Here is a 26100-nt window from a genome sequence, read left to right as displayed (position 1 = left end):
AATGAAAAAAAGAAAAAGTTTTAAACTTTATTTTTTCAATCTTCACCCTAATTTGTTCAGATAACAAAATCAAAATTAATTTTTTATTTTTATTACTTTTTATTCTGGGACAAAGAATGAATGGGTTGAAAAAAAATTTGTTGAGGAAGCTGAAATCAATCAAGTCAATTGGATCTCAGGTAAGATCAAATCCTTCAAGTGACACAACTAGAAAATGGATAAATACAGACAGATTTAGTCTTTATTACAGACGGATTTTTGGTTACCGACGAAATTACCGACGAATTTTGTCCCACTGTAAAAGTCCCGTCGGAAATTATTTACCGACGGATTTTTTTTCTGTCGAAAAATTACCGACGGATTTTTACGATTTACCGACGAATTTTCCCTCTGTAAACCCTCCCTCCATTTCCTGAAGGCGACAAACTTACAGACGGATTTTCCGTCTGTAATTACAGACGGATTTTTCGACGGATTTTCTCTCTGTAATTACAGACGAATTTTTCGACGGATTTTCCGTCTGTAATTTAAACTTTGGAAAATCATGATTACAAACAGAAAATCCGTCTGTAAGGTAAAATAGAATTTTTTTTACTTTTTCTAATTACAAAATAAATTTATTTTCATACAAAATAAATATAAATTTAATACAAATTTTTATCTAATTTATATTTAAATATTTATAATATTTCAAAACATAAACAAATTCATCGTATTATCAAACTAAAAGAAAAGTATTATAAACAAGCAAAGTCAATATAATTCAAAACATAAACAAAATGTATTGATCATCAACTATAATTCCTAGTATATTGTTCAACCATACTAAAACTATCAGCTATAGTCTTCAGTGTCATCTTCATCCTCATCATCATCATAGCCCTCATCCGAAGACATTGAGGGTGGCGGCGGTGGCGGTGGTAGTGGAACTGCACTAGAACTACTTGACGCTCTAACCTTCTCATAATAGCTAATCTTTCTTTTGTGACACATTTAACTTGGACAATAAGAGCTATATTTCTCACCGGAAGTGCTAGTTTCTACAACAGGACTTCTGGTTGCCACAGGAGAAGAATAAGGTGATTGTTTCTTCTTCTCAGCAGTAAGAACTTGAGAGAGAGCAGCTACTGCTGCTGCTCTTTGTGATCCTTGACTTCTTCCAGTTGTCTTAGGGCTAGAACTTTTGGTTCCGGATGATGATTTAAATGCAGAGTTCAAAGCAGCCAAAGCTTCTGCTCTTTGTCTTGGCCCTCCTTGATTCAGCCCATTCAATCTATCCCGTGACTGTGAGAGTAGAAAGTATTAGAAAGAAAGGCAAGTTCCAACGGAGTATGAAATCATCATGATCTGTGACTTGATTTGGAGATGTTCAATTTAATTTAAAAACTATGATATCTTTCCTTCATTTTTCTTTTTGGCAAATTTAATTTAAATATTATGATATTCTTTCCTTCAATTTTCTTTTCGGCAAAGATGGAAAAACCTGAACCTGTACCTACCTAAATATAATTATTAAATTTACCACTAATAACAAAAGAAAAGAGAAAAGACTGGCACTACTATGGCCAGCATGCAACAAGGTAACTTGGTAAGACGTCTACAAATTTTCGACAATGAGGATACTCCAAATACTTAGTTCTAATCAAGATTCCCTTATGTCTCCAAAAGTTCATTTAAAAGTAGCACAATATTTTTATAATCAACAAAAGAACCATTTTTTGTCTTGAGTTGCTAGCAGAGAAGTAGATCTACTCATTAGGCAAAATGTTTAAAAGGTAGTAGCCAATGAATCTCTTTGTTGTGGATTTATCTCAGCTAAAATCATTGACATATCACTATTATATCTTTTTAAAGCATGCATCAAGAAGAAACAGGGTCAGGGAGGACAATAAAATCAACTTACCTAAAGAGTTGTGCAGGAGTTGTCTAAGGAATGATATCATCATCACTAACTACTTTCTTTCGAACTGGAGCAAAACCACCAAAGATAACCCAAAATTCACCTGTCTGACTCAGTGTCCAACTTTCCATCATGAAACACGTTTTTATTGTCATAAACAAATAAAAATACAAAATTATAATAGGGTTTTTGGAAAGTGACATGGAAACATGTACTATGTGCCCTTACCAACAATGGCAACATTACACTTCCCTTCATGATACTTTTCCTTCACATACTGGATAACTTCCAAAGCCTTGGCTCTTTCCTGAATATTTGAATTAGCTCCATTGAATTGATAAATCTTATTCTGTGAGTCTAGGATGAATACATCATCATGGTTCAGTGAAGACCGTGCAAAAGGGACTTGCACAAGAAAAATGATCAATTACATTTTCAGCCAACGAATGTGCACTCAGTTTACAAAGCTCTATGATTACTCAATTGGTTACTCATCAACAAGTGCTTACTCATCAATTCACAACAAGTGCTTACTCATCAACATTGTGCTGATTGTTAATCTGTAATATAAAATGCAGCAATCAAAGTGAGCTTCCTAAACCTTAGTCTTCAAACTATTTTCCGTTATACAGGAAAATAAAAATAATTAAACAAAAGAAGCTAAATTACCTTCAACCTTGGAATGTAATATATATGTCTGCGAGATTTTGTAGCAGCTCCACCAACGATTCTTCAAACTGAAAGATAATTTTGGCGTTGAGGGAGAAAACAAAATAAAATAAGAATGAAAACTACTATGACTCCACAGGAGAATTATTATATGGGATTGTCGAGGTGAGTCTTGAGAGTATTTTAAATGTTTATAAAATAAATAATAAGTTTAGGTTACAGGGAACATAACCTTTATATATATATTATACTGATAATATAAAATATTTTATATAATTGTATAATTATATTTATTGTTTAGATGATTATTCATTTAATTAATATAAAAAATAATTATTTTTATTAATATACTGTTATATAATTAAATGTATATGTAAAACTATTTTAAATTTATATTTATTTTTATTTTATATTAATTTTTTATTTCTGGTATTAAAAATAAAATATAAAAAAGAGAAAAATACATAAAATATTTGAAAGTGACACATTTGCCATTTCTTCGAAAAATACTTCATTTTCCTCTTCATTGACCATGAGTTTTTTGCTCAAAACGTTCCGCGACTGGTTAGTAAGGTTAGATGCCATAGCAGTAGCAAAGCTAATCCTATTTGGTAAGGTAGCAGAATTAGTTATTCGGTATTGCTGCAAAAAAAACTCTGCATTCAATAGCACTAGTTTGTTCAATTACCAATTGAAGGAGACTTCAGTCATTGATGCCAGTGCTACTCCTACTATCGGTACAAGAGAAGAAACTACTGCAAAAGTCGGCGTCTATTCATTTAAGGATCAAACTGGAGATTAGCTAAATGCAACTATTACATTGTATTGCTGCCGATCAAATATAAGACTTTACATCCATGAAAAACCAAATCATATGGGGATGACAAATATCAAACTAAGCAATTGAAATTAGGTATGTCCATTAGAAAGGAGTGTTTCGTCAGAGAGACAAAAATTTGTATCCTAATCTCAAGCCAAAAATATAACCAATTGAGTCTTACATGATCAAGTAAGAAAGTGCATGAAAAATTGAAAGTGCTTGAACATTACCTCACCAAGGAAGAGGGAGGAAAGAACAACAGTGAAAAATGGTTCCATAGCTTTAATTGTCTGTGTGAAAAACTAGATATTCTTACTGATTTGCATGCGGATTACAGTACATAACATGGAATCATCTACATATGGCGTTATACGAGTTTCATGTGAAAACGAGATTGAAAAGGAAGAATACAGCAAAAGAAAAGTAGTAAGAAATAGGATTATTTAACATCTTATATTTTCAGATCAAGGTTTATGTAAGTAACATCTTACCAGATGAGCAAAAGCACTCAGGTTTTCAGAAAACATCCTCAACAGTTTCTGCTTCATAGGTTCATAAACTCCAATAAATAAAGTTGATGCCCTAAACATTTAAAAGCAACACCAAGGTGTGAAAGAAAATTTTATGAATTCATCCTTGATAAGTAGACAACAAAAAATCTTGAAAGCTAAGTGAAAAATTGAATGATATCACAGTTTACTGGCAATGCTTATTTGAATCCATGTCTCTACTAAAAGGACTCTTATATGCAACTGAGTCAAAAAGAATTGTAGACAAAGACATAACTGAAAATGAGCTTATGCAGTTAGAATTTAGAATTTACAAATTCCCTTATTTTTGTAGCTTAAATTGAAATTAGATACCTGCTGCTTGAGATCATAAGGGTCAGCACCCTTCTCCTTCACGTCAGCAGTTTTTGCAGTTTCTCTCTCAACTTCCTTCTCATAAGATACTAATAGAGTAGATACTTGAATGCTGGAATTACTATAGCTCTAAATTTATTTATCTCAAACCTTGCTTGTTTTACCTTTGGATATGATTCTTATTAAATTCATGCATGATTATAAATAGACTTATTGCAGTGAAGTTTTATCCATATTGAAGAACTACTAACAAGATTGTAGCATTACACTTCTGAAGTTTTATCCATATGAACAACTACTAAACTAACAATCAAGAGATTTTCTTGGTCTCGTTAGGTACCTGAGCAAAAGAGTCGCTTAAGGAGTGAGCAGGGTCAGTTGAAACTACCATAGTCATATTGCTGCTACTGATATTACCAAGCAAAGATCCAGAGCAATATTCCGAGACTTCATGTGAAGAGAGAGAGTATAAGAAGAAAGAAAGATCCAGAGCAATATGTGACAATAAGTTAATGAAATATTCATCATTCATTATTCAGTAACAATGTGTGCCAAAGACATTGGTTTGGTTGACAAGTATACAAGCTAAATACATGATGCAATTGGCAAAAACCAAGCATGATTTCTATGAGAGTTTAGATGTTCATCTGTCTTTGGTATTAAGCTTTACTTATATCATTTCTTTTATTTAAAAAAACACTTGTTGGTAGAATTTCTGCTACTTGTAAGTTTTAAAATATATTCTCAGAAAGGGGTCTATAGAATACAGAACTGAAAAGTCCCCTGAGATTCCCAGGCTACTTCAAAGATGCCAGTGCAGATGCAACATTTCATGATATTCGCTCATGTATTAGCTCCTCAAAAGGAAATGGAGTTATATTCCTATGACTTTATCAGATAATAGATAGCCAAAACGAAATGTTAAAACATATGGATTACCTCAGACGACAGCACTTCAAACTTTGATTTTGTATAGTCGCATACAGAAAATGTATCTGCCAACAGAATTAGTATAAAGACAAAATTACACGTTGGTTTGGAGAAATAAAGTAGCAGGTGACCAAATTAATTATTGAGGATATTATAAATTAATATTATATAATAATATCATTAAATTATAAATAGTAATTCAGAGTTTACCAAATTGATGAGTAGCTATGTCAAATTTGAGAAAGAGACTGAATTGAGAATTAAAAAATACCAAATAAAATTACAATGTTAAATTTAAGTGCTAGCAAGTTTCACGAATCATTCAAAGGTTCCAACTAAGCATTCATAATTTTCAACTTCATTTATTGCATGGTTAGTTGCACCCGCCTAAAAACTTATTCAGCAGCAGCAATGTTTAACAATAATCAAATTATTCAAAGGTTATTTTTCCAACTAATTGAACATTCTTCAATTAAACTTCAATTCATTTATTGGTTGTAGCACCCGGCCGCCAAGAAACTTTAATTGGCAGCAGCAACATTTGACAATAACCTAAGCCTTGAGTAAAATTAAGTAATCATTTTCTAACAAAATAAAAATCAAGTCACATGCACAACAAATGAGCAAACTAGACTTAACTAGTTCAGTTCTATATAAATAGTTTCTCTCGTTGTATATGCTGTAATGAATTCAATCAAGTTTAATTCATTCAGTTTCTCTGATCTTACATTAATACTCTTACTATTAACACATCTTAGTTGATTCATCAAACACCAATTATTTTCTAAAAATTGGGATACAAATGAATGGTTCAGGACAATTTCATTTATCACAAACTAAATATATATTCTGTTATCCGTACTTGGTATGGGAGGACAAGTCCAAAGCCTAATCCTATGATTTCTTCTCTTTATTTGATGTCTACAGGTTTAAAAAATCCGAAGATCCAAAGTTCTAAAGGACTGCGATTGGATCATTATAGTACTTCACTATCACTCGCCCTAAATTATCCTTTGCAGTGAGCAAGGGAAGTCAATTCATACATTGTCCCTTATTATTCACTAGAAGGCTATCGAAAAGGTGTTGAGCTATCTTCAAGGGACAAAAGAGTATGGGTTGCAGCTTCACAAATATGAGATCACGAAATTGTTTGCCTTCTCTTATTCAAATTGGGCAATGAATATTGAGATAGAAGGTCAGTTTCAGTTTCAGGCTTTTGTTTATACCTTGGGTCTAATCTTATCTCTTGATCTTGTAGAAAATAGGCTACTAATATAAGCTACTAGCTTTCATAGAGAGAGAATTTAGGAGCCTTACATCATGTGAAGCTGAGCTTGTTTGGTTGGAGAACTTGCTTGGAGAGCTAAAAATTCCTACAAACACAGCACCAACTATATTTTATGACAACATGAGTACAATTTTGTTAATGGCTATTTGTATTCTACTTTACAACTGGCTTCCTGAAGATCCATCAAATTTAGTACTATATTCTTCAGGGACCTTCTAAGTCATAATTAAGAAAATCTCAAGTCACCAAGTTCAAATAGAACAACAAGGCAACACACAATAAACAAGTTTCAAGAGCACAATAACAAAAAGAAATATTAAATACCCTTGTTGAAAGCAGAACATGACCATCCACTTGAGTAAAGCTGGTGCTTATAGAAATTCCACAATTTTGAAGTATAGGTTCAGAACCATAGTTGCTGGTTTTTAGTGCCTAACAAAACAATATTTAATAAGCTTCCTTAACCAAGGCATAAGCAGTGTAACCACATCACTTAAAATTTAGAATAACAACGTACATTAGATAAAACCCTCATCCTCTCTGGTGGCTTCTGCCAGGACTTCTCTACCAATGAAGCTCTTTGAAGCGTGGACAACATGGACTTCTCTACCAACGTTAAAATAGTCACTTCTTCAGTACCATCATCACCATCCTTTCCACCTTTCTTCAGAGAAAACCTGCAAAATTCATCAAAAATCAATATCAAACTATGAAAGTTAAAAACTATACAAAAGCAATGGCCTACCATGAATTTTAGGTCAAAAAAGCTTTGATTGCAGAAAATAATTCATCAAAATCAAAGTAAACCTACAGATTCAAACAAAGCACAAAAGCATAGTATGATAACCTAAAACTGGCATAGAAAAATTGAGCCCTAAGATTTATCACGAAGAACAGAATCACAAAATCAGGATATATATATATACCTGAAATTTGAGATGGTTACGAGAAGAACTGAGAGAGCGGGTTGAGCTTAGATGGAAGAGGAGTCAGAGGGAACAGATGCGATGAGAGGGGCGACAGAGAGAGCTCTGCGACGATGGGAGTAGATGCGACGAGAGCGGCGACGGAGGGATCTCATGCGACGCAAGGGATGACAGAGAGATATTATGTGACGCAACGGCTCAGCAGCGGCAACGGCGGAAGAAGCAGAAGTAGCAGCCACAGAGGGAAGAACTAGCTCGTGCTATGAAGAGATGAAGAAGCTCATGTTTCATTTGGAACAAGCTCGTCCTTCTTTAGGTTTAATTAAATATTTCCGACAGAAAATTTAAATTATAGACGGATTTTTCGTCTGTAATAATTTAGTAAAAACGCAGCGTTTTGTCTATTTAATTACAGACGAATTTTTCGTCTGTAACTATTTCTCACTGAAAAAAAAATAATTTTTCCGACGGATTTATCGACGGATTCTCTTTTCTGTCTGTAATTTATGCTAATCCATTTTTTTGTTTTCCGACAAAAAATCCCTCTGAAATTCCCTCTGTATTTCAGTGGGATAAAATCCGTCGGAAATATCCGTCTGTAATAACTAGTTTTCTAGTAGTGTGAAAGCATTGGTACTATGATCTTTTCCAAAAGATTCCAACTTTCAACCTAAGTTTTCTCTTTGTTTTTCGAAAAAATATTTCTAAGAAAATAGTTGTTGTTCACCCTTTTCAGAGAGCTTTGCTACAATAAATTTTTATGGTGGCCAATCCATTTAAAAGGAATCAGAATTCCATGACACCAAAAAAAAAGAGAGTTGTCTCAAGAGTCTAATTTTAGAAAGTGGGTTTAAGTCTTGCTGATGCTGTGTGCACATGGTGTTGCTGTAGGTCAAGTTGAAAACTTTTCACACTTATTTACCTAGCACTATGCAGATTAGGGTCACCCAAAATTTTCTAGCACAAGCAGTAGAAGATTCAGAAGAGGAGTGGAGGCAGACAGCCAACCCAAGCACTGCGACGGCAAAGAAGAATCAGAATACGTAGAGCCAGAATAGAGACAAATGTTGACCCACAACTGTGACGGCGACAATGACTCAGAGGCCGAATTGAAGCAGAGGATGGCAAATGCTAATAATGAAATAAAGAAGTACGAGAAGAGGCAGATCTAGAGGATATGTTAGAGCTACCTGGGGCTTGCTCCTGCTTCCCAATTCACAAGAAATACAATGATTTGGAAGAAATAGGAGTTGCTAGTTTTTTTTTCAAATTATTGGAGGGTTAAATTGATGCATACAAAAATTTTGCCACGTCAAACCACCATTGAGACTGCTAAATGTTAACTATACGTGTTACGTCAGTTTTTCGGTGACGGAAATAGACAGAAGGACCAATTTGAGTCACGTCTTAAAATTTTAGAAAAATTTGAGTCAGTTGGTAATTTGTGGGTTAAATTAAGTTGAGAATCAAATTTCAAGAATTATTTTAAATTTTGAGTATTAACTCGATAATTTATGATTAACTTTAAAAATTGCATTGTTTATATATATAGTCATATATAAAGTGATAATCTCTTATTTATAAACAAAAAAATTAAAATCAACAAAAATTGAATAGCAGAGTAAAACCACAAATCTAATGCACCATTTAACCAAGAAGCAAAATTATGTCAAAATAAACATTTTATTTCTATTTGAATGTTTTAATGACCTCGATAAATTATGTGTCAAATAATTTTTGTGGTTAATTTTAAAGATGATTATAGCATATGAAAGATTTTTAATTTTCTGGGTTTAGAAGATAATAAGACATTATTTTATATTTGTAAGTTTAGAAAAATATAAAAAAATTTGAGAGAATAAAAAAAGATATAAAATCAAATAAATGAGTAAAAAATGAAAAAAAATGATAATAAAGAGAAAAAAAATACTTATTCATGAGATATAAAAAAGGTTGATACATGTTAATTTTATAGAGTTAGGAGGATAATTAGATTTATTATTTAATCTTTAAAATTATTTCTTATTTATTTAATATCTATAATAATGTATCAAGTATTATTAATTAGTTTATGTTTATTATACCTTATAATAAAAAATTTATTAAAAAATACTAATAATATAATAATATCACAATGATAAAAAATTAATTTAAAAAAATATTATATCAATTTTTTAAAAAAAATAAATTTTTAATAAATAAATTCTTGATAATTTAAGTTAAAATTAAAATTACGTTATTTTTTTTAATGACTGAAAATAAATAGATCTCTAATCAATTTAAATTCAGAAATAAATTATTCTTATATTTTCCTAACCATTCATGTTGGTATGTAATGTCTATCTCACCAGCATAATATCTCAGATCAATCATTTGTGTTAGTACTTAGCGACAAAACTCATAGATATTGTCTCAAAAAAATCATGGACCGAAATGACTTTTTTTTTTTTCCATTAAAAATTGCGTCGTCACAAGAAAGACCAAAGTTGCCATTGTAATTTACTCTTTTTTATTTCAATATTTATTTGTAGACTCATTTTTAAAGATATAGATTTTATTTTTTTCTTTTTTTTTAATGAAAGAGCTCAATATAACAAGTGAAACAAAAAGAACAAATAAAAAGAAATATTTTTAAAGTTATAGACTTTTAGTGTTTGTTTGGACGCTATTATTTTGTTAAAAAAAGAATGAAAAAAGATCTTTTTTTATTTTTTAGTGTGTTTAGCAAATTTCTAGTAGTAAAACTAAAAGCACTAGAAAAATAAAAAAAGATCTTTTTTGAGAAGTTGTAATTTACATCTTTGTTTAAAAGATCTTTTTTCCTTAAAAAAAAGATGTTTTTATGTAATAAATAAACAAAAAAATACTTTTATATTATTATACCCAAACATAATTGATAGATAAAAAGATCTTTTTACATAAGATATCCAAACATAAAATTACTTTTACTTCTCCATAAGATCTTTTAAAAATAGATAACTCGAAAAAATATCTTTTCTTAGAAGTTCATCCAAACAAACTCTTATAGATTTTGTCTTTATCCTTTTTTTTGAATGAAAGAGCTCAACATAACAAGTAGAGCAAAGAGAACAAACAAAAAGGAACAACACTATACTAAAGCATAAATTAAATAGAACAACTACATGATACCCTTTGTCATCTTCGGCATTGCCATCAACAACAGAAGAAATCCACATGTAACCACTCCTTAAAATTCATGAAAGTTAGGTGGATTATATCGTCAACCCCTTGTCTTTCTTCTTTTTTATTGAAGGATTATATTCGTCATCTTATGAAAAGTTACAAGACAAAAAATATTTTATCATCAAAATATCTATAGGATAATATAAAAAATATTTAAATTAATGTCTTTTTTAGTATTTTTATTTAAAAATAATTTTAAATAATATAATCTAAACAATATTTATTTTATTATAATTCATTTTGATATAAAGTTTGTCAAATATAAATCATGTTAATATAAGGACAATTTACAGAAATAAAACGATTGAAGAAAAGCTTTATGCAAATGCAAAATTGGCAATTTTTAGACGTAAATGCAACAAACGCAACTGTATATAATCTGCTACGCTCTATAGCAGAACTCAATTGCACGTAATTTGCTACAGGGTATCGCAGATTACGTTGAGGGCTGCATTACTCATAAATCGCTACACCTTGTAGCGGTTTATGATCAAAAGGGGTTTGTGCATAATCCGCTACACCCTGTAGCGGATTATGAGTATAGTGGTGATTATATGTTAATAGTAACAACTCATGATGCAAAATGCAAATTGATAGAAAATGTAATCGTCATTTGCAATAAGTCATACAAAAATAATAGCCATGAAGCATTAAGAATAACATAGAATAAGTTAACTACATAACTCATACAGATATAACTGTCACAAGTCGTTAATCCTAACAGAAAATAAATAAGTCATAATTCATACAAGGATAACGGTCAGAAAGAAGACAATCAGCGCTACTGCTGGTCACCATCAACATCATGGTCGCCTCCGAATGGACCAAGTAGGTGTGAGCCTGTGCCACATCGAGTCGGACGCCTAACCCTAGCCGCTCGCCGATCTCCCAGTGGAGCCTCCTGTGGCCCAACTCTAAATGCAGATGGTGGCGTCCCCCCATGTCGAACCAAGTGTCATACAGGCTACCTGCGGTCTCATTCAGGTCGACTGAGAGTTAGGTCTCAGGAACCTGGTCCGGCATATCCGCTGGCTGTGGCCTATACTCCGGAGGGTCGGAAGGGCCGCCTGGAATCGGGCTCTGGTAATGATGAACATCGTCACCCCGTATGATCTCAGTAAAATTCGCATAGAGCTGGGGTCCAGCCAACTGATCGTCCAAATCCATGATGAAAGAAGTGGTAGCAAGATCGGCTAACAACTGTGTGCTACACTCATGTAGTACCTGAGAGCTATATACGTGAGTAAAAGGTGTACCACCTAAACTAGCCTCTGCGGTGCCACCAACATGAGTGTCTGTAGGGTGCCGACAAGACGATCCAGCCTCGTCATCATGGTGGACGGGAGGTGCTCATCCACCACGAGCAGCCCGTCGTCTAGCAGTAGATCGACGAAGGCGATGATCTTCCTGGCCTCCGTCATCACCACCAACCTGCTCCTCCTGCATCATGTCGTCGAGCCAGCGCTACTCGCGATCAGTGGCACGTGTACCGATGCGTCGTCTCTACTCCACGCGTCTGTTATCCGGCATATCGGATGCTGGAACTCTAGTCGGCGCCTGCGACGACCCTCTGAGTATAGCATCGTCCGGAACCTAGGTCAGCCTGAGGTTGGCAAAAGCAATCCCTGATGATAGAATTCTATGTGCAACACGGTGCCACCAGTCCAGGTACTCAACGGATGGATCAGGATCAGGAACTCTCTGAACATTCAACACATAGTGAACTCGCTCGTCCCAATGCTGATGCCATGTCCTATAGTAAATGGGGAACCATCTATCTCCACCCCTGCTGTCCTTACTATGAAGATACTCTATGTTGAGCGCTGGCTCAAGTAGATGTTGTACGCCCCCTAACTGTGGGAAGACCTTGTCTACCTGATGCCACTCAATCACTGCAAAGTATATCAGGCTGGTGATGGCCCGCCATAACTGGCTATGCTCCTCAGCCACTATCTCCTGATGGATGACTGCCAGTACGTCCAGAGAACCATATGGTTCCCACACAATCTGAGTGACAGAAGACAAGTCAGCATTGTACCAATGTATACATATAAGTGTGGAAAAAACAGTTAAAATAATGAAGAACAAAAACAAAATACTTACATCTCGACGAGTCAGTCGATCCAATGCCAGACGATACTGAATAATTCGCTGTTCCTTCCCATCAGAAGTGGGAAAATATGTGGCCCATCTGAATTGCAAAAATAGCACGTAAGTATGTAATTTCATATATAGAACGTAATGAACTTGAAAGAATACGTGAATTAAATTATACCTTAATGCCAATGGAAAAGAGAAAGTATCAAAACCCTGCAGCCTCAGGGTGGGGAACTACCAAAAGATCCATGACTGTAGCAACTAAAGGGGTCCAGCCAAGTTGGTGACGTTTCTGTTCGCCACCCTGCACATGCATCGGTACAGCCACGCCAATACAGCGGCACCCCAGCTATAGCTGTCCATATCGTCAAGTCTCGCCACAAAAGGCAACCAGCGAAGGTGGACCCGATTAGCACTCTTGTCCATGAACAGCTGTGTCGACAAATGCATCATAATATACGCACGTGCATATATGTGCATGGTCTCCTCCGAAGCATCTGCTGGTAACACCCTGAACCGCTCATGAAACCATATGAATTGGACTGTGTATAACTTTCTCTTATTCAGTGATGGAAGCTCACCAAATAAGTTCTCGAACTACTCCCATGCCGGTCTGGCCCCTTCGATGTGCATGTGGAAGTCTATCATGCACCCGGAAACAGCCTGGCCATCCACGGGCAGCCCGAGCTGGTATGCCACATCTTGGAGCGTGATAGTACACTCTCTGAATGGCATATGGAAAGTGTGGGTCTCAGGCCACCACCTCTCGATAAATGCGCTGACCAGAGGCTCATCCAACCAGAACCAATGCGCGTTCAGCCTAGCCAGGTGGTACAACCCAGCCCTCTCCAAGTAAAGTATGATCCTATCATGTAATGGCATATTCTGTTGCCTACGGACGTTATGCACACATCGGGAAAGCTGCATTTTCAGAAATAAAGAACACCGGCTTAATTTCTAACAATGACATCACCAAACTATAGCTTATGTTTCTATTCTTAAGCTACATGGGTTTTAAAATTACTAATTTACCTCTCTACCTTGACTATTAATTGTTAAATGTCAAAGTTTAAATTTCAAATTTTCATTTTTAAACCAAAAGCTAAACTAAGTCTCTATCTATCTAATTAATTTCCTTAATATTGAATAAAATATACATTTATTAAAATATTGAAGAAAAATAGAGACACTTACCTCTTCATCGATGGTTCCGGCTATGTGAGCAACACCGTCGAGCCGGTACAACCGCCGTTCATCCTCCATTTTTCGAAACTACTCCAGAATTTGAATTTTCTCTCCATTCTCTCTATTTTCTCTCTCTAACTTTCTTTCTAAAATCGTTCAAATGATTTCCGCTACAGCCTAACGCGGTATATATAATCACCACTGTACTCATAATTAGGGATGCACATGGCCCGACCCGGCTCGAAGACGCAGTCCGATCTCGAACACTTTAGGAGCTAATTTGGTGTGATTTCGCCGGGTTCAGGGTCGGGTAAGGGTCTTAAAAATAGATCCGGTCATTATTTCGGGTCGGGTCCGGGCCATAGCTCGGATCGTCCGAAGTCGGCCCAGTGGCCCGGTCATCATATACAATTAATATTTTGTGTTATTAGTGATAGATCATGGCTATTCTTATGTGGAATTTAAGTATTATAAACCTTAATATTTTGTGTTATTATTCATTATAAGACTATAAGTTAATGTTTTATGTTTAGAATGCATAAAACTTTAGACTAATACATAATATTGTGTTATTTGTATTGATTTAAATATTTGGTGTTATTAGACAATATTGGTATTGATTGTGATTATACTTTAGTATTAATTGTGGTTATGCTTTAATTTTAAAGAAGGGTTGGTTCTTGTTATATTTTTCTAAGTGAATTTTACCATATTAAATAATGGTTAGAGTCTTGAAAATTTGGATATTTTTACATGCTAGCTTACAAGAAGGTATCAACGTAATGTAATGTTAACGGCCTGGTTTTCACCCGGTATAATTATGGCCCGAAAGTGTATTGGTTTCATCGGGTCTAGGGTCGAGTTCGGGTCTAATAAATAGACCCGGTGTATATTTCGGGTCGGATATGGGTCATATCAAACCCGTCTTCACCCGACCCATGTGCACCCCTACTCATAATCCGCTACAGGGTGTAGCAGATTATGCACAAACCCCTTTTGATCATTGTAGTGGTTTATAAGTAATGCAGCTCTCAACATAATCCACGATACCCTGTAACGAATTACGTGCAATTGAGTTCTACTACAGGATGTAGCGAATTATATACAGTTACATTTGCTGTATTTGCATCTAAAAATTACCAATGTTGTATTTATGTAAAATTTTTCTTCAATCATTTTATTTTTGTAAATTATTCTTAATATAAATTTATTTTTTATTAAATTAATTTTAAAAAATTAATTTATACAAATTTTTATTTACAAACTGTAATTTAAAAACACATTTAATCACATTTAATCGTACAAGAAATATTGAACTTCCAAGAAAGTACATGATATACGTGATAATTTTTCTATAAAATTTTATTCTGTCATGGTTTGGGTTCGACAAAGCCAACCCGCACCGAGAAAGTACCGGGACAGCCCAAGATAACCCCACGACTATAGCAACCAAATACAAACATAACTCTACTCCACCTAAGACTAAGTACTAACAATTTGAATTGATTACAAACTCACCTACTAATTTTCCTATACTTTAATTCTTGTACGGAAGAGTACCTGAGTTTGGATTACAAAGAATGGGCATGGGAGGCGGTACTGGACCCGTCTCGATCTGTCACCTTGTGAGTGAGTTTTTAGATAACTTGGATTGAAAATTTGCCCTATATTTTAAAAATGGATTGTCTTCATTTTTTTCTTAATTTTTTTGATAAAATGAAATTTCTTATTATATATTTTTTAAGTGAAATTAAAAAAAATTATACAAAAAATGTTAAATAATAAAAAATTATACTTTATAAAAAAATTAAAAAAATCATTGAGAGGATCTATTTATTATATTTTAATATTTCACAATCTTATATCCTATATCAAAGTTAATTTCCTTATCTATTTTTGTCTTTTCAATTTTCTTCTGTATGGGTTTAACACAACCCTTACTTTAATTCTCTATACTCTCCTTCCTCTGTAATTAACAATATATAAAAGGAGACCAAGCTGGCCAATGGTATTGTTAACAAGAAGAACACCTTGACTGGGGATGAGGGAAGTTCACTAATTCAACCATCATTAGAGTTCTGGATCTCGTGTCTTCTCTCTGTATTCGGCCAGTTTTTTCTTGAAGAGAACCGTTGGTAATGACTGCTGCCTCTCTCTCTCTCTCTCTCTCTCTCTCTCTCTCTCTCTCTCTCTCTCTCTCTCTCTCAATATATATTGCTTTTTTTTCTTTGTTGATTACCGTCAGTCTCATATATATGATAATATTCTTACATGCCATGAATATTGATTTGTATATAGACAAACAAATAGTAATGTTTCGTTCTGCTTAATTGACTGAATTCGGTGTAATAATCGTGCTTCTGTTGTTTTAAACATAAAAACAAAGTTAAACTGACAATTAACAGCTTATTATGATCTTTTGATCAATGAACTGTTAGTCTTTCTTTACGATCCTTTTGTTCTTCTTTTAAATCAAAACTAGAGTTAATCTGAAAAACTTTAGATTAATAACTACAGTAGTTAATCACTGTAGGAAAGGAAACGGGACAGGGACTCAGGGAGAGGGAGAGGGCTAAATCCGTTATTTGATCCAAAGTCTATTTTTACGTGTTTATTTTGAATTTTTTATATTTGCAGCAAAATTATGCATAACCTTTGATGCTGACACTGACAAGGGACATAGAATACCACACCCAACAAGTCGAGACATGAATTTTAAAATAGAAAAGTTTAGCATCAGTAAATTTATTAAATTTTGGTTAGTATATAATCAGTAAAAGAAAAGTGAATTATTGGATGAAATCTTACACCAATTTCATATCATTAAAATTATTATTGATAACTATTTGATAGCTACAAATTATAAAAATTGCTAGTTCCTTAGTACTCCTAATTTAAAATTTTATAAGGTATCAGCCATATATATATATATATATAAAGTATTTTAAAAAAATAATAATATTTTGATATTTTATTAATATTAAAATATAAATTAAATTTTTAATATTTTATTTTAATTATAATAAATATTTAAAATATTTTTTGTTTTAATAAAAAATAATATATATCATTTCTAATTTTATTTTAAAAATATATGTTAAGAATAAAGATATACACGTTAATGCGTAATGATATTTAGGTGTGTTCAAAACGTGTTCAAATTTTTTTCATTTTTTATTAAGACACAATTGAATATTGGACAAACAACACACGATAACTCAGCGAAATATTTATGCTTCATAGTGTCTAATGTTTAATTTAATTTAATTTTGTCCTAAATATTTAAAATAAATTTTAATTTATTCTTACCCTCAATTTTGTAACAATCAGTTTATAGGTCAAACTTATTTAAGCAATTTTACTTTTTACTTGTATAACAATTAACAACAACAACCACCACCATGTAGAGACAGACGAATGGCAGAAGTAGTTAAACTTGTAGATACTCGATCCAGCACTACCTAATGTGAAATGGATGATTACCAAATCTGATATAAAATAAGTTTTAGCTGGGACGAGATCGAATTAGGGTGTATCCATCTTGAGATATATAATATATCTATAATATAATATAATTATATAAAAATTAATAAAAAATTATGATTAATTACCTAAATCATTTTTTGAGAGTTTTAAAATTGAATACTTTAATTTTTTAATTTTTAAAATACACAAAAAAAGCTCTCACATTTAATTTTAGCAAATAAATCACGTGTATAGTCTTATTCTCAACAAACAACAAACATTAATATGGAGATCTAGACTAACACACATAGCAGTTGTTCAGACGACGCAAATTAATTCCTAGTAAGATTAAATGGCTGAAAATGAAGTGAGGGATCAACTAGATATATTTTTTACAATTTTAAAAGCATAAATGATGCAATGGATAAATCAATATAATTCGTAAATCTCATTACCACTTTGGGATTTAAGTCTAGATATATCTTGAATGTAAGATTTTAGTTAAAGTATCATATATTGTGGATATAATTCATTGGATAAGAAAATCGAAGATGAATTTTTTTATTAATATGTTTTTTATGCGTTATTATATGTTTGCTCTCACCTCCCAAATCCCATTGACACTCATACGTAAAAATAATACATAGGTATAATAATTCTTTTTATATGATTTATCTTAGATATAATCAGATTCAATAAGATATTGCTGACGATATATGTTTCTTCTTCAGGCAAGGCACAATGGCTTCATCTACAAACGTAGTTAGCAATACCATCACTAAAATCACAGAGAGATTTAACACCGTACGTGTTTCCTATCATGAGACCATGACCGTTATTGATAATATCAAACGCCATCTCTCAACCATCAATGGTGTGTCGGGTAAATGCCATGGTGATGATGCCTCTCTACACATACATAGACATGATTGGATAACCGATGTCATGGATGTGCTCACCAATTTGTGGGAGTTGTTGACAAACACCACTTCTCTGCATCCAAAACAGGGTACCATTGCTACATCATTTTTCTCCTGCTTCTTTAGCCGTACACCTCGTGGTCTAGTTCTCCAGCTCGAACAAATCGAGAAGAGGCTAGAAAACCTTGCAGCTGATTCTACCAAGCTTTCTCTGAAAGACAGAACCAAGTTAAGGAGATCGGAGGCGAGGGGAAATGAAACGAAGGTTCATGGGAGAAGAGAGGATAAGGAAGTTATAATAGGGAAGATTTTGATTTCCACGAAAGTGAACGGTATTGTTTCCGTGGCTGCTATTGTAGGGATGCAGGGGATGGGAAAGACAACACTTGCCAAGTCTGTTTGTGATGATGACAGGGTGAAAGATAACTTTGTGGTGATTTGGGTCGATGCTGGTACACATGGTGAGTTCTATGCTGATTCCGTCAAGAAAAGTATGATTCAGGAACTGGACCCAGAAAAGGAGACTGTTGCAATTGATGAAAATCTTGATCTTGGAGCAGTGGTTCGTGGAAGAAGATTCTTTCTTGTGATGGATGATTTACGGAGCGAGAACCGTGAGGAATGGGTGAAGTTGTATGAGATGCTAAAGAAGGCAGCTACTTCATCTGGTGGTGCAGTTCTTGTAACTACTCGGAATTCTCATGTAGCCAATGTTGTTGACCCAAATGCTTGGAGACTATTTAGGCTAAGGAAAGAAGACTCTTGGTCTCTATTTGAGAATCTTGCTGGAGGAAACTCAAGTGAATCCAAAATTAGAGGAGTTCATCAAAAGTTGGAAAAGAACTGCAAAGGAGTGCCTTTGGCATTAGTAACAATGGCGAGAATGTTAAAGTCAAAACCAATTACTGAATTAAAACAAGACCATTTGGAGGAGGAGTTCATGCAGGAGATGAAGTCTATATACTTCAACGACCTCCCCTCGTTGCATCAAAAGCAATGCTTTGCTTATCTGTCATTGGTATTCCCTACTCATTTTTTTTCGGTTAAAGTGGAGACATTAATTCAGCTTTGGATGGCAGAGGGATTTCTAGGGCATGTAAATTTGAATTCTCCTTCTCTTCAACATTCACAGCCAGAAGATTTGGGCCTTGATTGCATACAAGAATTTTCCCGTACCTCATTCCTAGTTCTTCACGACTCCAAAATCATGACTTACAAGATCGGTAACGAACTGATCTGGGAGTTATCAAGATTTGTGGCTACCAAGGACCGATTCTGCTTCTGCGTGGATAATCGCGTTGAAACTGTTAAGAAAACAGTTAGTAGAGTGGCATTATCTCCTAGCTTAAACGTTACTTATGGGATTCCGAAATTCCTCATTAACACCAACAAAACCTTGCATACCCTTCTCTTCCCCATGCCTTATTCATATGATTGGTCTTCAAGAATTCCATATGAGGTGAAGTTAAGTTGGTCTGCATGTCATGAACTCTTTCTTGCATTCAAGTGTCTGCGTGTACTGAACCTAACAGATCTAGGAATGAAGAATTTACCAGATTCAATTGGAGAGTTAAAGAGCTTAAGGTACCTTGATTTGTCCCACAACAACATGAAGAAACTTCCCAAATCCATTGGTAAGCTGAAGCATTTACAGACATTGATATTGTCTCATTGTCACCAGCTTCGAAAGCTGCCAAGTGAGTTTCAGCACCTGGTGAATCTCAGGCATCTTGTGATGGATGAGTGTCTTCAGCTGGAACACGTGCCGTTAGCTTTGAAGAAGCTAACAAGCCTTCTTACATTGTCGCATTTCACAGTTAGCACACGAAACAACAAGAGCAAACACATTCTAGGTTTTCGGGAGCTTGTTAATCTGAAAAACTTGAGCGGTGAACTGGAAATTTCACGCTTAGAGCAACTGAAACTCAAGAAATCAGAACAGGGGCTTGCCTATTTGAAAGAGAAACAACATCTGAAGCACCTCACTCTGAAATGGAATCATGATGACAATGACAATCACAAGAATCATGATGAGAATGATGAAACATCATTGGGACATCTTGAGCCACATGTAAATCTTCAAGGACTAGACATTGTGGGCTATAAAGGTGCAAAGTTTTCAGATTGGCTCCTATCGCTTGAGAATCTTGTCACCTTCAGTTTGTACAACTGCTCTTGGTGTAAATCTCTCCCTCCTTTAGATAGTTTCCCTAAGCTGAAATCTCTCCGGCTCGAAAGATTGGATTCTCTGGAATACATAAACGCTAGCCAGAACGAGCTGCGGTTGGAACTCCTACAAGAGCTGTCAATAGCGGATTGCCCCAAGCTCAAGAGTTGGTGGCAGGAGGGAACCGAAGACACCACTGCTATCTTTCCCTCCATATCAAATTTGAAGATCCGATATTGTCCCAAATTGGAATGCATGCCACTGTATCCGAATCTTGATGGAAACCTTCTGTTGGAAGGCTCCAGCATGAAACCACTGTTGCATACCATAGATTACAGCAGTAGCAATATGTCATTATCATCATCTTCTCTTCCGCCACTCTACAAAGTGCAGCGTTTAACAATCACAAACGTGGAGGGGAAGGAACAATCCCCGCTACCGGACAACTGGCTGGAAAGGTTCATATCTATCCACTTTCTTTGTATCAGCGAGAATATGCAGCGAATGAGAGGATTTAGGCACTTGACATCGCTTAGCACAATGATAGTTACAAAATGCAGCAGAGATGATTTACCCTATGATAAGCAATGGCAGGGTCTGCAGAGTCTTCGACGGCTAGAGCTACAAGAAGTGGATAAACTGAAGCATTTTCCGGAAGGAGTGAAACACCTTACATCTCTGACAAAGCTAAGCATCTTGAGTTGTAGCGAGTTGACAAGTCTAGGAGAAGGAATAGGCGAACTCAAATCCCTAGAGATCCTTTTGATTAAGGATTGCCCCAAGTTAGGTTCCCTTCTTGGAATAAGCAAACTGGAGTCTTTGAAGGAGTTGAGCATTACGGATTGTCGCTTGTTGTTGCCGAGGTGCCAGAGAGAAACCGGGGATGACTGGCCACAGATTAAGCATATTAGACGTATCCGATTGGCTGGGGCTTCTGAAATCTATGAATGATTATATCAATCACAACACTATCTTTTGTCTTTCATTTCATGAACTAAGCAAAGGGAATTTGGTGTGCTACTGCTATCTCATGTTACACTGTTACTTCTATCGGGGTTTACTTGATTGATTCTTAGGAGTTAGGATTATAAGCTTAGATACCCGTTTTTATATATCGCATGTAGGGTTGGAAGTGAGTCGAGTTAGACCAAATTCAAACTCGACTCACGAAAATTAAGTTTGGTTTATGGTTTGGTTGATTAATAATCAAGCCTATTTCATAAGTTCAAGTTCAGTTCAACAAAAGCTCACAAACTGGTTTAAGTTTACTGGTTGGTTCAAATAATATGAATATAATCTATAATTTTATATCAATAAATTATTATTTATATATATTAAAAAAAGTAAAAAAATAAATTGTATATATTACCTATCTATCAATTATAAATGTTTTATTTATATCCTATATTAAATTATATATAAAAAATGACTATAAAATTTTAAATAATTAAGATATATATATGCGTATCGTATACGCATTTAATCTATACTTTTAATATTATATATATATAATCGAACCAGTTTACGAGTTAATGAGTTGAGTTTATCCAAAGTCAAACTCAACTAATTTAATTTATAAGCTCAATTCTAAATTTAAATTCGCCTCACCAACTCACGAGTTTAGCTTAACAAACTATTAACGAATCAAACTCAAACTAACTCATGAGCTGACTTGACTCACCTCCAACCTTAATTACGTAAAATTGTATTTTTCTCGTTACATTTAGTATAATGGTCAGTGACCATTAAGAATATTGTTATGGACCATTACTATAAGCACAATATCAAGAGCCAAATTTATGAGTATGAAAAGTTTTAAAAACTTAGTTTGATGATTAAGTATTTCTTTAAATTTTAAAAAAGTTGTTACAAAGAGTATTAACTCTTCATCACATAATAATACTTAATAATTTAATTTTATAAAATTAATTATTACATTATAACTATCATTCTATTATTAAAAAAATGTTACAATATTGATTATATATAAGTCTAAAATTATGAATAAAATATAGTATCCTGCTACATATTTAATTTTTTTTGCAAATCAAATTCAATCAAGTTGATCTGAACCTAACAAAATCTAATCACATAACATGCGCGTGAAATTATGTTGTTCTTTTTCTTTTTATTTATTTGTGTGCCTCCTTCTCCTTCTTCTATTGATGCTGCTGTTGCTGCATTAATTTTTGTTAGTTCTTTTGTTTTTCTTCTTCATGTGATATTATAGTTATTTATTCTTTTTTGTTTTATTTTTTCTTCTTTTTTTATTTTATTCCTCTTAAAAAAGTGAAAGAAGAATAAGAGTTTTGAATTATGCAGAATTTATCAGAAAAATAACACCGAAATTTTTTAACAATAACACATAAATTTCTTAGTTTTGACATCAAAATTTTGTTACAAAAGCACAAAAATATCTTCTTTAATGCTGCATTTTTTCTTTTTTTTTTTTCCTTTCTTCTGTTGCTCTTATTTCTTCTTTTAGGAGCATTACTTCATATTAGACTTAAATGAACATATTGTACTATATTGCAATCTTATTTAGTTGAATAAATATATGTTTCTTCTCTTTCTACTAATTTTGCAATATTATGTATTTCTTCTTCTTCTTCTTTGTTTGATTTTTTTTAACAGAGTAAAACAAGAAAAAAAAGGAGGAGGAGGAGGAGGATGAAATGATGTGATGAGGATGATGATGATAATGATGATGAGGATGATGATGAAGAAGGAGAAGGAGGAGGAGGAGTTTTAAGTTATCATTAAGTAATTTCGGTACATTCTGAATTTAAATAAGATGCATTTGGTCTGAACTTGTTTTGAACTAAGTTTGTTTATGTGTTATCATTATTAAAAAATGTTGGTACATTCTGGATTTAAACTGTTATATGTGTAAGAAGAAGAAGACGATGATGACAATAACGATAACGATAACGATGATGATAATGACAATGATGATGAAGATAGAGAAGAAGGAGAAGGAAAATGAAGGAGGTGAAGAAATTTAAATGAAAAAAGAAGGAGGAGGAGGTGGTGCAGTGACGGACCCAGAAAATTATAGGAGTGGGGGGCAAAATATATATTCTAAGATAAATTTTTTTTAATATTACCAATTATACTAAAAATATAATAGAGATATAAAAATTAAAAAGAGTTAGTAAATACTTTTATTTAAAATATTTTAATTTAATTTTGATATACTATCTAAAGATTTTATGTATCAATTTAATTATGTATTGTAATTAAAAAAATTACATTTTACATTCATCACGTAAATAATTATCTAAAAAAATATACATATTTTAACATATCAAAATCAACTTCTATGCTTTTAAACAATTGTTCTACTACTCATTATAATTTTCAAATATTAATTACATCTCATTCAATTAGAAAATTTATTTGTTAGAATATTTGTGACATAAAATATTTTTAATCTAACATAGTTGTTACAAACAAAATTATTTAAGAGATAAAATTAAAAAGTATTATATAATATTAAAATAAAGAATATTAATTAATAAATAACTTTTTTATTTATTTATTATAACCAATTTTTGAAGACAAAATAAGATACTGATAATTTTATTTATATTTATAGAACTGAGATTTAGTTTGATAATTAACTAATTAATTAGTTTTAAAAATTATATTATCATTGTTTATTAATTTTTTATTGAGTTAATTTATTTACTTATTTTCAATTTTAATATTAAATCAAATTTAACAAAATAAATATTGTTACATGTTAAATTTAATAAGAAAAAATTTTAGCATGAATCTCAAAATAAAATTTTATAAATTTTTGTTGGGACAAAAATATAATTACATTGAAACAAATATATTGATTATATAATATTATTACTTTTTTTTTAAGTTAGTGGAGGCAAGTGCCCCCTCCTCCTTGAACCTGGTCTGTCCCTGAGGTGGTGATAGTAGTGGTGACGATGATGACGATGATAATAAATAAAAAGATGAGAAAAAAGGAGGAGGAACATGGATGAAGAAGAGCGGTAACTCAATGTTACTATTATCTTTGTTGGATGAAATGAGAAAATTTTCAATTTATAAGCAAACCTCTGTTACGTAAATTACCCGTAACATGAGGTTACTATTCTTTTCTCTCTCCACTATCAAAGTTTAATAGCTATTATATAGGAGTATTTTTCTCCTTTCATAATTTGTTTTTTTTTTCTTTTCTTTTTTCTTTTCTATAATTAGCTTTACTAAATTTCCAATCTCCCACTTAAAGCTAATTTTGGTAAATTTTCAAAATTCATGTTATTCATTTATTCGATAGGCCATATGAAGATCTACACTATTCAAATTTTTCAGTGTTGATTGATTTTGTCGTGGCATTTGCTAGGTTATCTTTACTGTGAATCTTCTGCATATCAACACTTCCTTTCTCTACTACTTTTCGAACAAAGTAATATTGTACTCCAGTGTATTTTATTCTTGAATTAAAGGCAAGATTCCTTGCAATATGCAAGGCACTCTGACTGTCACAATACATAGAAATCTTCTGTTGTTTGTGTCTGAGTTTCTTCATCAACCTTTGGATCTAAATAGCTTTCTTGCATGTTTGCGTAGTTACCATATATTCAGCTTCTGTAGTAGATAAAGCTATAACAGTCTGTAATTTAGATAGCCAGCTCAGCTCCTTGAAAAACCGCTATTTTACGGTTTATCTTGTACTTAATTCAGTAGATTTTACCTATTATTCTCACACTTATTCATAGAAATCGCATGTTTTACATTTTCCTTCTTAATTTTGTGTTATGATTGAAAACATGCTTCTTTGGCCTTAAATTTGATAATTTTAATCCTCTCTTATTACCATTCGATGCCGTGATATGTTTGCTGAGTGCTTTCACGGTTTATAGGGCAGGAATGGCTTAGAGGATGGAAAGGAAGCATGCAAAAGTGGAAGGAATACAAGAAATTGAAGGAATTGCAAAATTGTCAAGCCTGACCTCTTCGTATTAAATTGATCATAACTAGAGTTACAGAGGTCCAAATAAGGTGGTTCTAATATGTTGGAAAGCTAACATCTGGGGCTTCAAAATGATATGCAATTTGCAATAGTTGCCTTGCTGTTAGACGACGCGTACGCATGGATGACGCGTATGCGTGGATAGTGCGGCAGACAAGTGATGCATACGCGTGGGCGATGCATACGCATGACAGAGCCACGTGCTACACGTATCAGAAATCGATGGGGGCGATTTCTAGACTGTTTTTGGCCCAGTTTCAAGCCCAAAAATGAAGATTAGAAGCTGCAGAGTGGGCAAAATGAGAGGAATGGAATCATTCATTCACATACACAATTAGTTAGATTTTAGATGTAGTTTTCTAGAGAGAGAGACTCTCTCCTCTCTCTAGGTTTTAGGGTTTCTCTTTCAAATTCTCTTTAGCTTCAGGTTCAATTTTACTTTAATTTAGTTTTCTCTTACTTTTATTTGTTTAAGCACTTTGGTTCATCTCCTTCTCTTGTTAATTTCCCTTTTATGCCATTTTAATTTATGAACTCTTGTTACGTTTGACTCCTATTAATGCAATTTATATTTTTCTTTTATGTTATTGTTCTTTCCTTAATTATTGTTTATTGTTGTCTTGCAATTGGTTGTTTAGATTTATCTTTCCTTATTAATTTTCTATGTTTTTAT

The 26100-nt window shown here is 33.3% G+C and overlaps 3 protein-coding genes and 1 long non-coding RNA gene across 36 annotated transcripts; 1 reads left to right on the top strand and 3 right to left on the bottom strand.

Annotated features, from left to right (window-relative positions):
- Positions 1-702: 702 nt before the first annotated feature.
- LOC130974011 (triose phosphate/phosphate translocator, non-green plastid, chloroplastic-like) lies at positions 703-5228 on the bottom strand. 33 transcript variants are annotated; one of them, XR_009084364.1, is made up of 8 exons: positions 5192-5224; positions 4593-4699; positions 3881-3971; positions 3620-3691; positions 3258-3324; positions 2570-2637; positions 1904-2460; positions 703-1284 (listed from the first exon to the last, which is right to left on the bottom strand). XR_009084364.1 is itself a non-coding variant. In XM_057898723.1 (7 exons), exons 1-6 carry the CDS (start codon positions 4267-4269, stop codon positions 2456-2458), a joined length of 336 nt encoding a protein of 111 aa, XP_057754706.1. In that variant the 5' UTR covers positions 4270-4550; the 3' UTR covers positions 703-1284; positions 1904-2455. The 33 variants fall into 33 exon arrangements, 5 of the variants coding, with proteins under 5 accessions (XP_057754706.1, XP_057754707.1, XP_057754703.1 ...); XR_009084362.1 differs by having other exon boundaries at positions 3258-3340; positions 3620-3679; XR_009084358.1 differs by having other exon boundaries at positions 3620-3679.
- An 810-nt stretch (positions 5229-6038) lies between these two features.
- On the bottom strand, positions 6039-7698 carry LOC130976607 (uncharacterized). Its single transcript, XR_009084717.1, has 4 exons — positions 7397-7698; positions 6988-7147; positions 6795-6902; positions 6039-6555 (listed from the first exon to the last, which is right to left on the bottom strand). It is a non-coding gene; the product is annotated as an uncharacterized LOC130976607 (long non-coding RNA).
- A 5260-nt stretch (positions 7699-12958) lies between these two features.
- Positions 12959-13960, bottom strand: LOC130975575 (serine/threonine-protein phosphatase 7 long form homolog). Its single transcript, XM_057900346.1, has 3 exons — positions 13892-13960; positions 13350-13618; positions 12959-13208 (listed from the first exon to the last, which is right to left on the bottom strand). The coding sequence occupies exons 1-3, from the start codon at positions 13958-13960 to the stop codon at positions 12959-12961; spliced, it is 588 nt and encodes a 195-aa protein (XP_057756329.1).
- A 1425-nt stretch (positions 13961-15385) lies between these two features.
- On the top strand, positions 15386-21697 carry LOC130973523 (putative disease resistance protein RGA1). The gene is made up of 3 exons (XM_057898089.1): positions 15386-15507; positions 15872-16017; positions 18079-21697. The coding sequence occupies exons 1-3, from the start codon at positions 15463-15465 to the stop codon at positions 21383-21385; spliced, it is 3498 nt and encodes a 1165-aa protein (XP_057754072.1). The 5' UTR covers positions 15386-15462; the 3' UTR covers positions 21386-21697.
- The last annotated feature ends 4403 nt before the right edge of the window (positions 21698-26100 follow it).

Source organism: Arachis stenosperma, chromosome 4 (assembly GCF_014773155.1).
Source record: "Arachis stenosperma cultivar V10309 chromosome 4, arast.V10309.gnm1.PFL2, whole genome shotgun sequence".
NCBI lineage: Eukaryota > Viridiplantae > Streptophyta > Magnoliopsida > Fabales > Fabaceae > Arachis > Arachis stenosperma.
The sequence above is the reverse complement of the archived record's forward strand: the minus strand, read 5'-3'. Positions and strand labels throughout refer to the sequence as shown.

What these genes read in the sequence shown, in the direction of transcription:
- LOC130974011 (XM_057898720.1), bottom strand. An exon ending in CCTCCCTCTTCCTTGGTGAG is followed by an intron (nt 3,341 to 3,619) that starts GTAATGTTCAAG and finishes TTAAATGAATAG; the next exon opens with ACGCCGACTTTTGCAGTAGT. An exon ending in ACTGAAGTCTCCTTCAATTG is followed by an intron (nt 3,174 to 3,257) that starts GTAATTGAACAA and finishes CTTACCAAATAG; the next exon opens with GATTAGCTTTGCTACTGCTA.
- LOC130975575 (XM_057900346.1), bottom strand. Translation starts at nt 13,960, where the DNA reads ATGGAGGATGAACGGCGGTTGTACCGGCTCGACGGTGTTGCTCACATA. An exon ending in CCGGAACCATCGATGAAGAG is followed by an intron (nt 13,619 to 13,891) that starts GTAAGTGTCTCT and finishes CTGAAAATGCAG; the next exon opens with CTTTCCCGATGTGTGCATAA. An exon ending in GATGGCCAGGCTGTTTCCGG is followed by an intron (nt 13,209 to 13,349) that starts GTGCATGATAGA and finishes TGAGCGGTTCAG; the next exon opens with GGTGTTACCAGCAGATGCTT.
- LOC130973523 (XM_057898089.1), top strand. Translation starts at nt 15,463, where the DNA reads ATGGGCATGGGAGGCGGTACTGGACCCGTCTCGATCTGTCACCTT. An exon ending in CCGTCTCGATCTGTCACCTT is followed by an intron (nt 15,508 to 15,871) that starts GTGAGTGAGTTT and finishes AATATATAAAAG; the next exon opens with GAGACCAAGCTGGCCAATGG. An exon ending in TTTCTTGAAGAGAACCGTTG is followed by an intron (nt 16,018 to 18,078) that starts GTAATGACTGCT and finishes TTTCTTCTTCAG; the next exon opens with GCAAGGCACAATGGCTTCAT.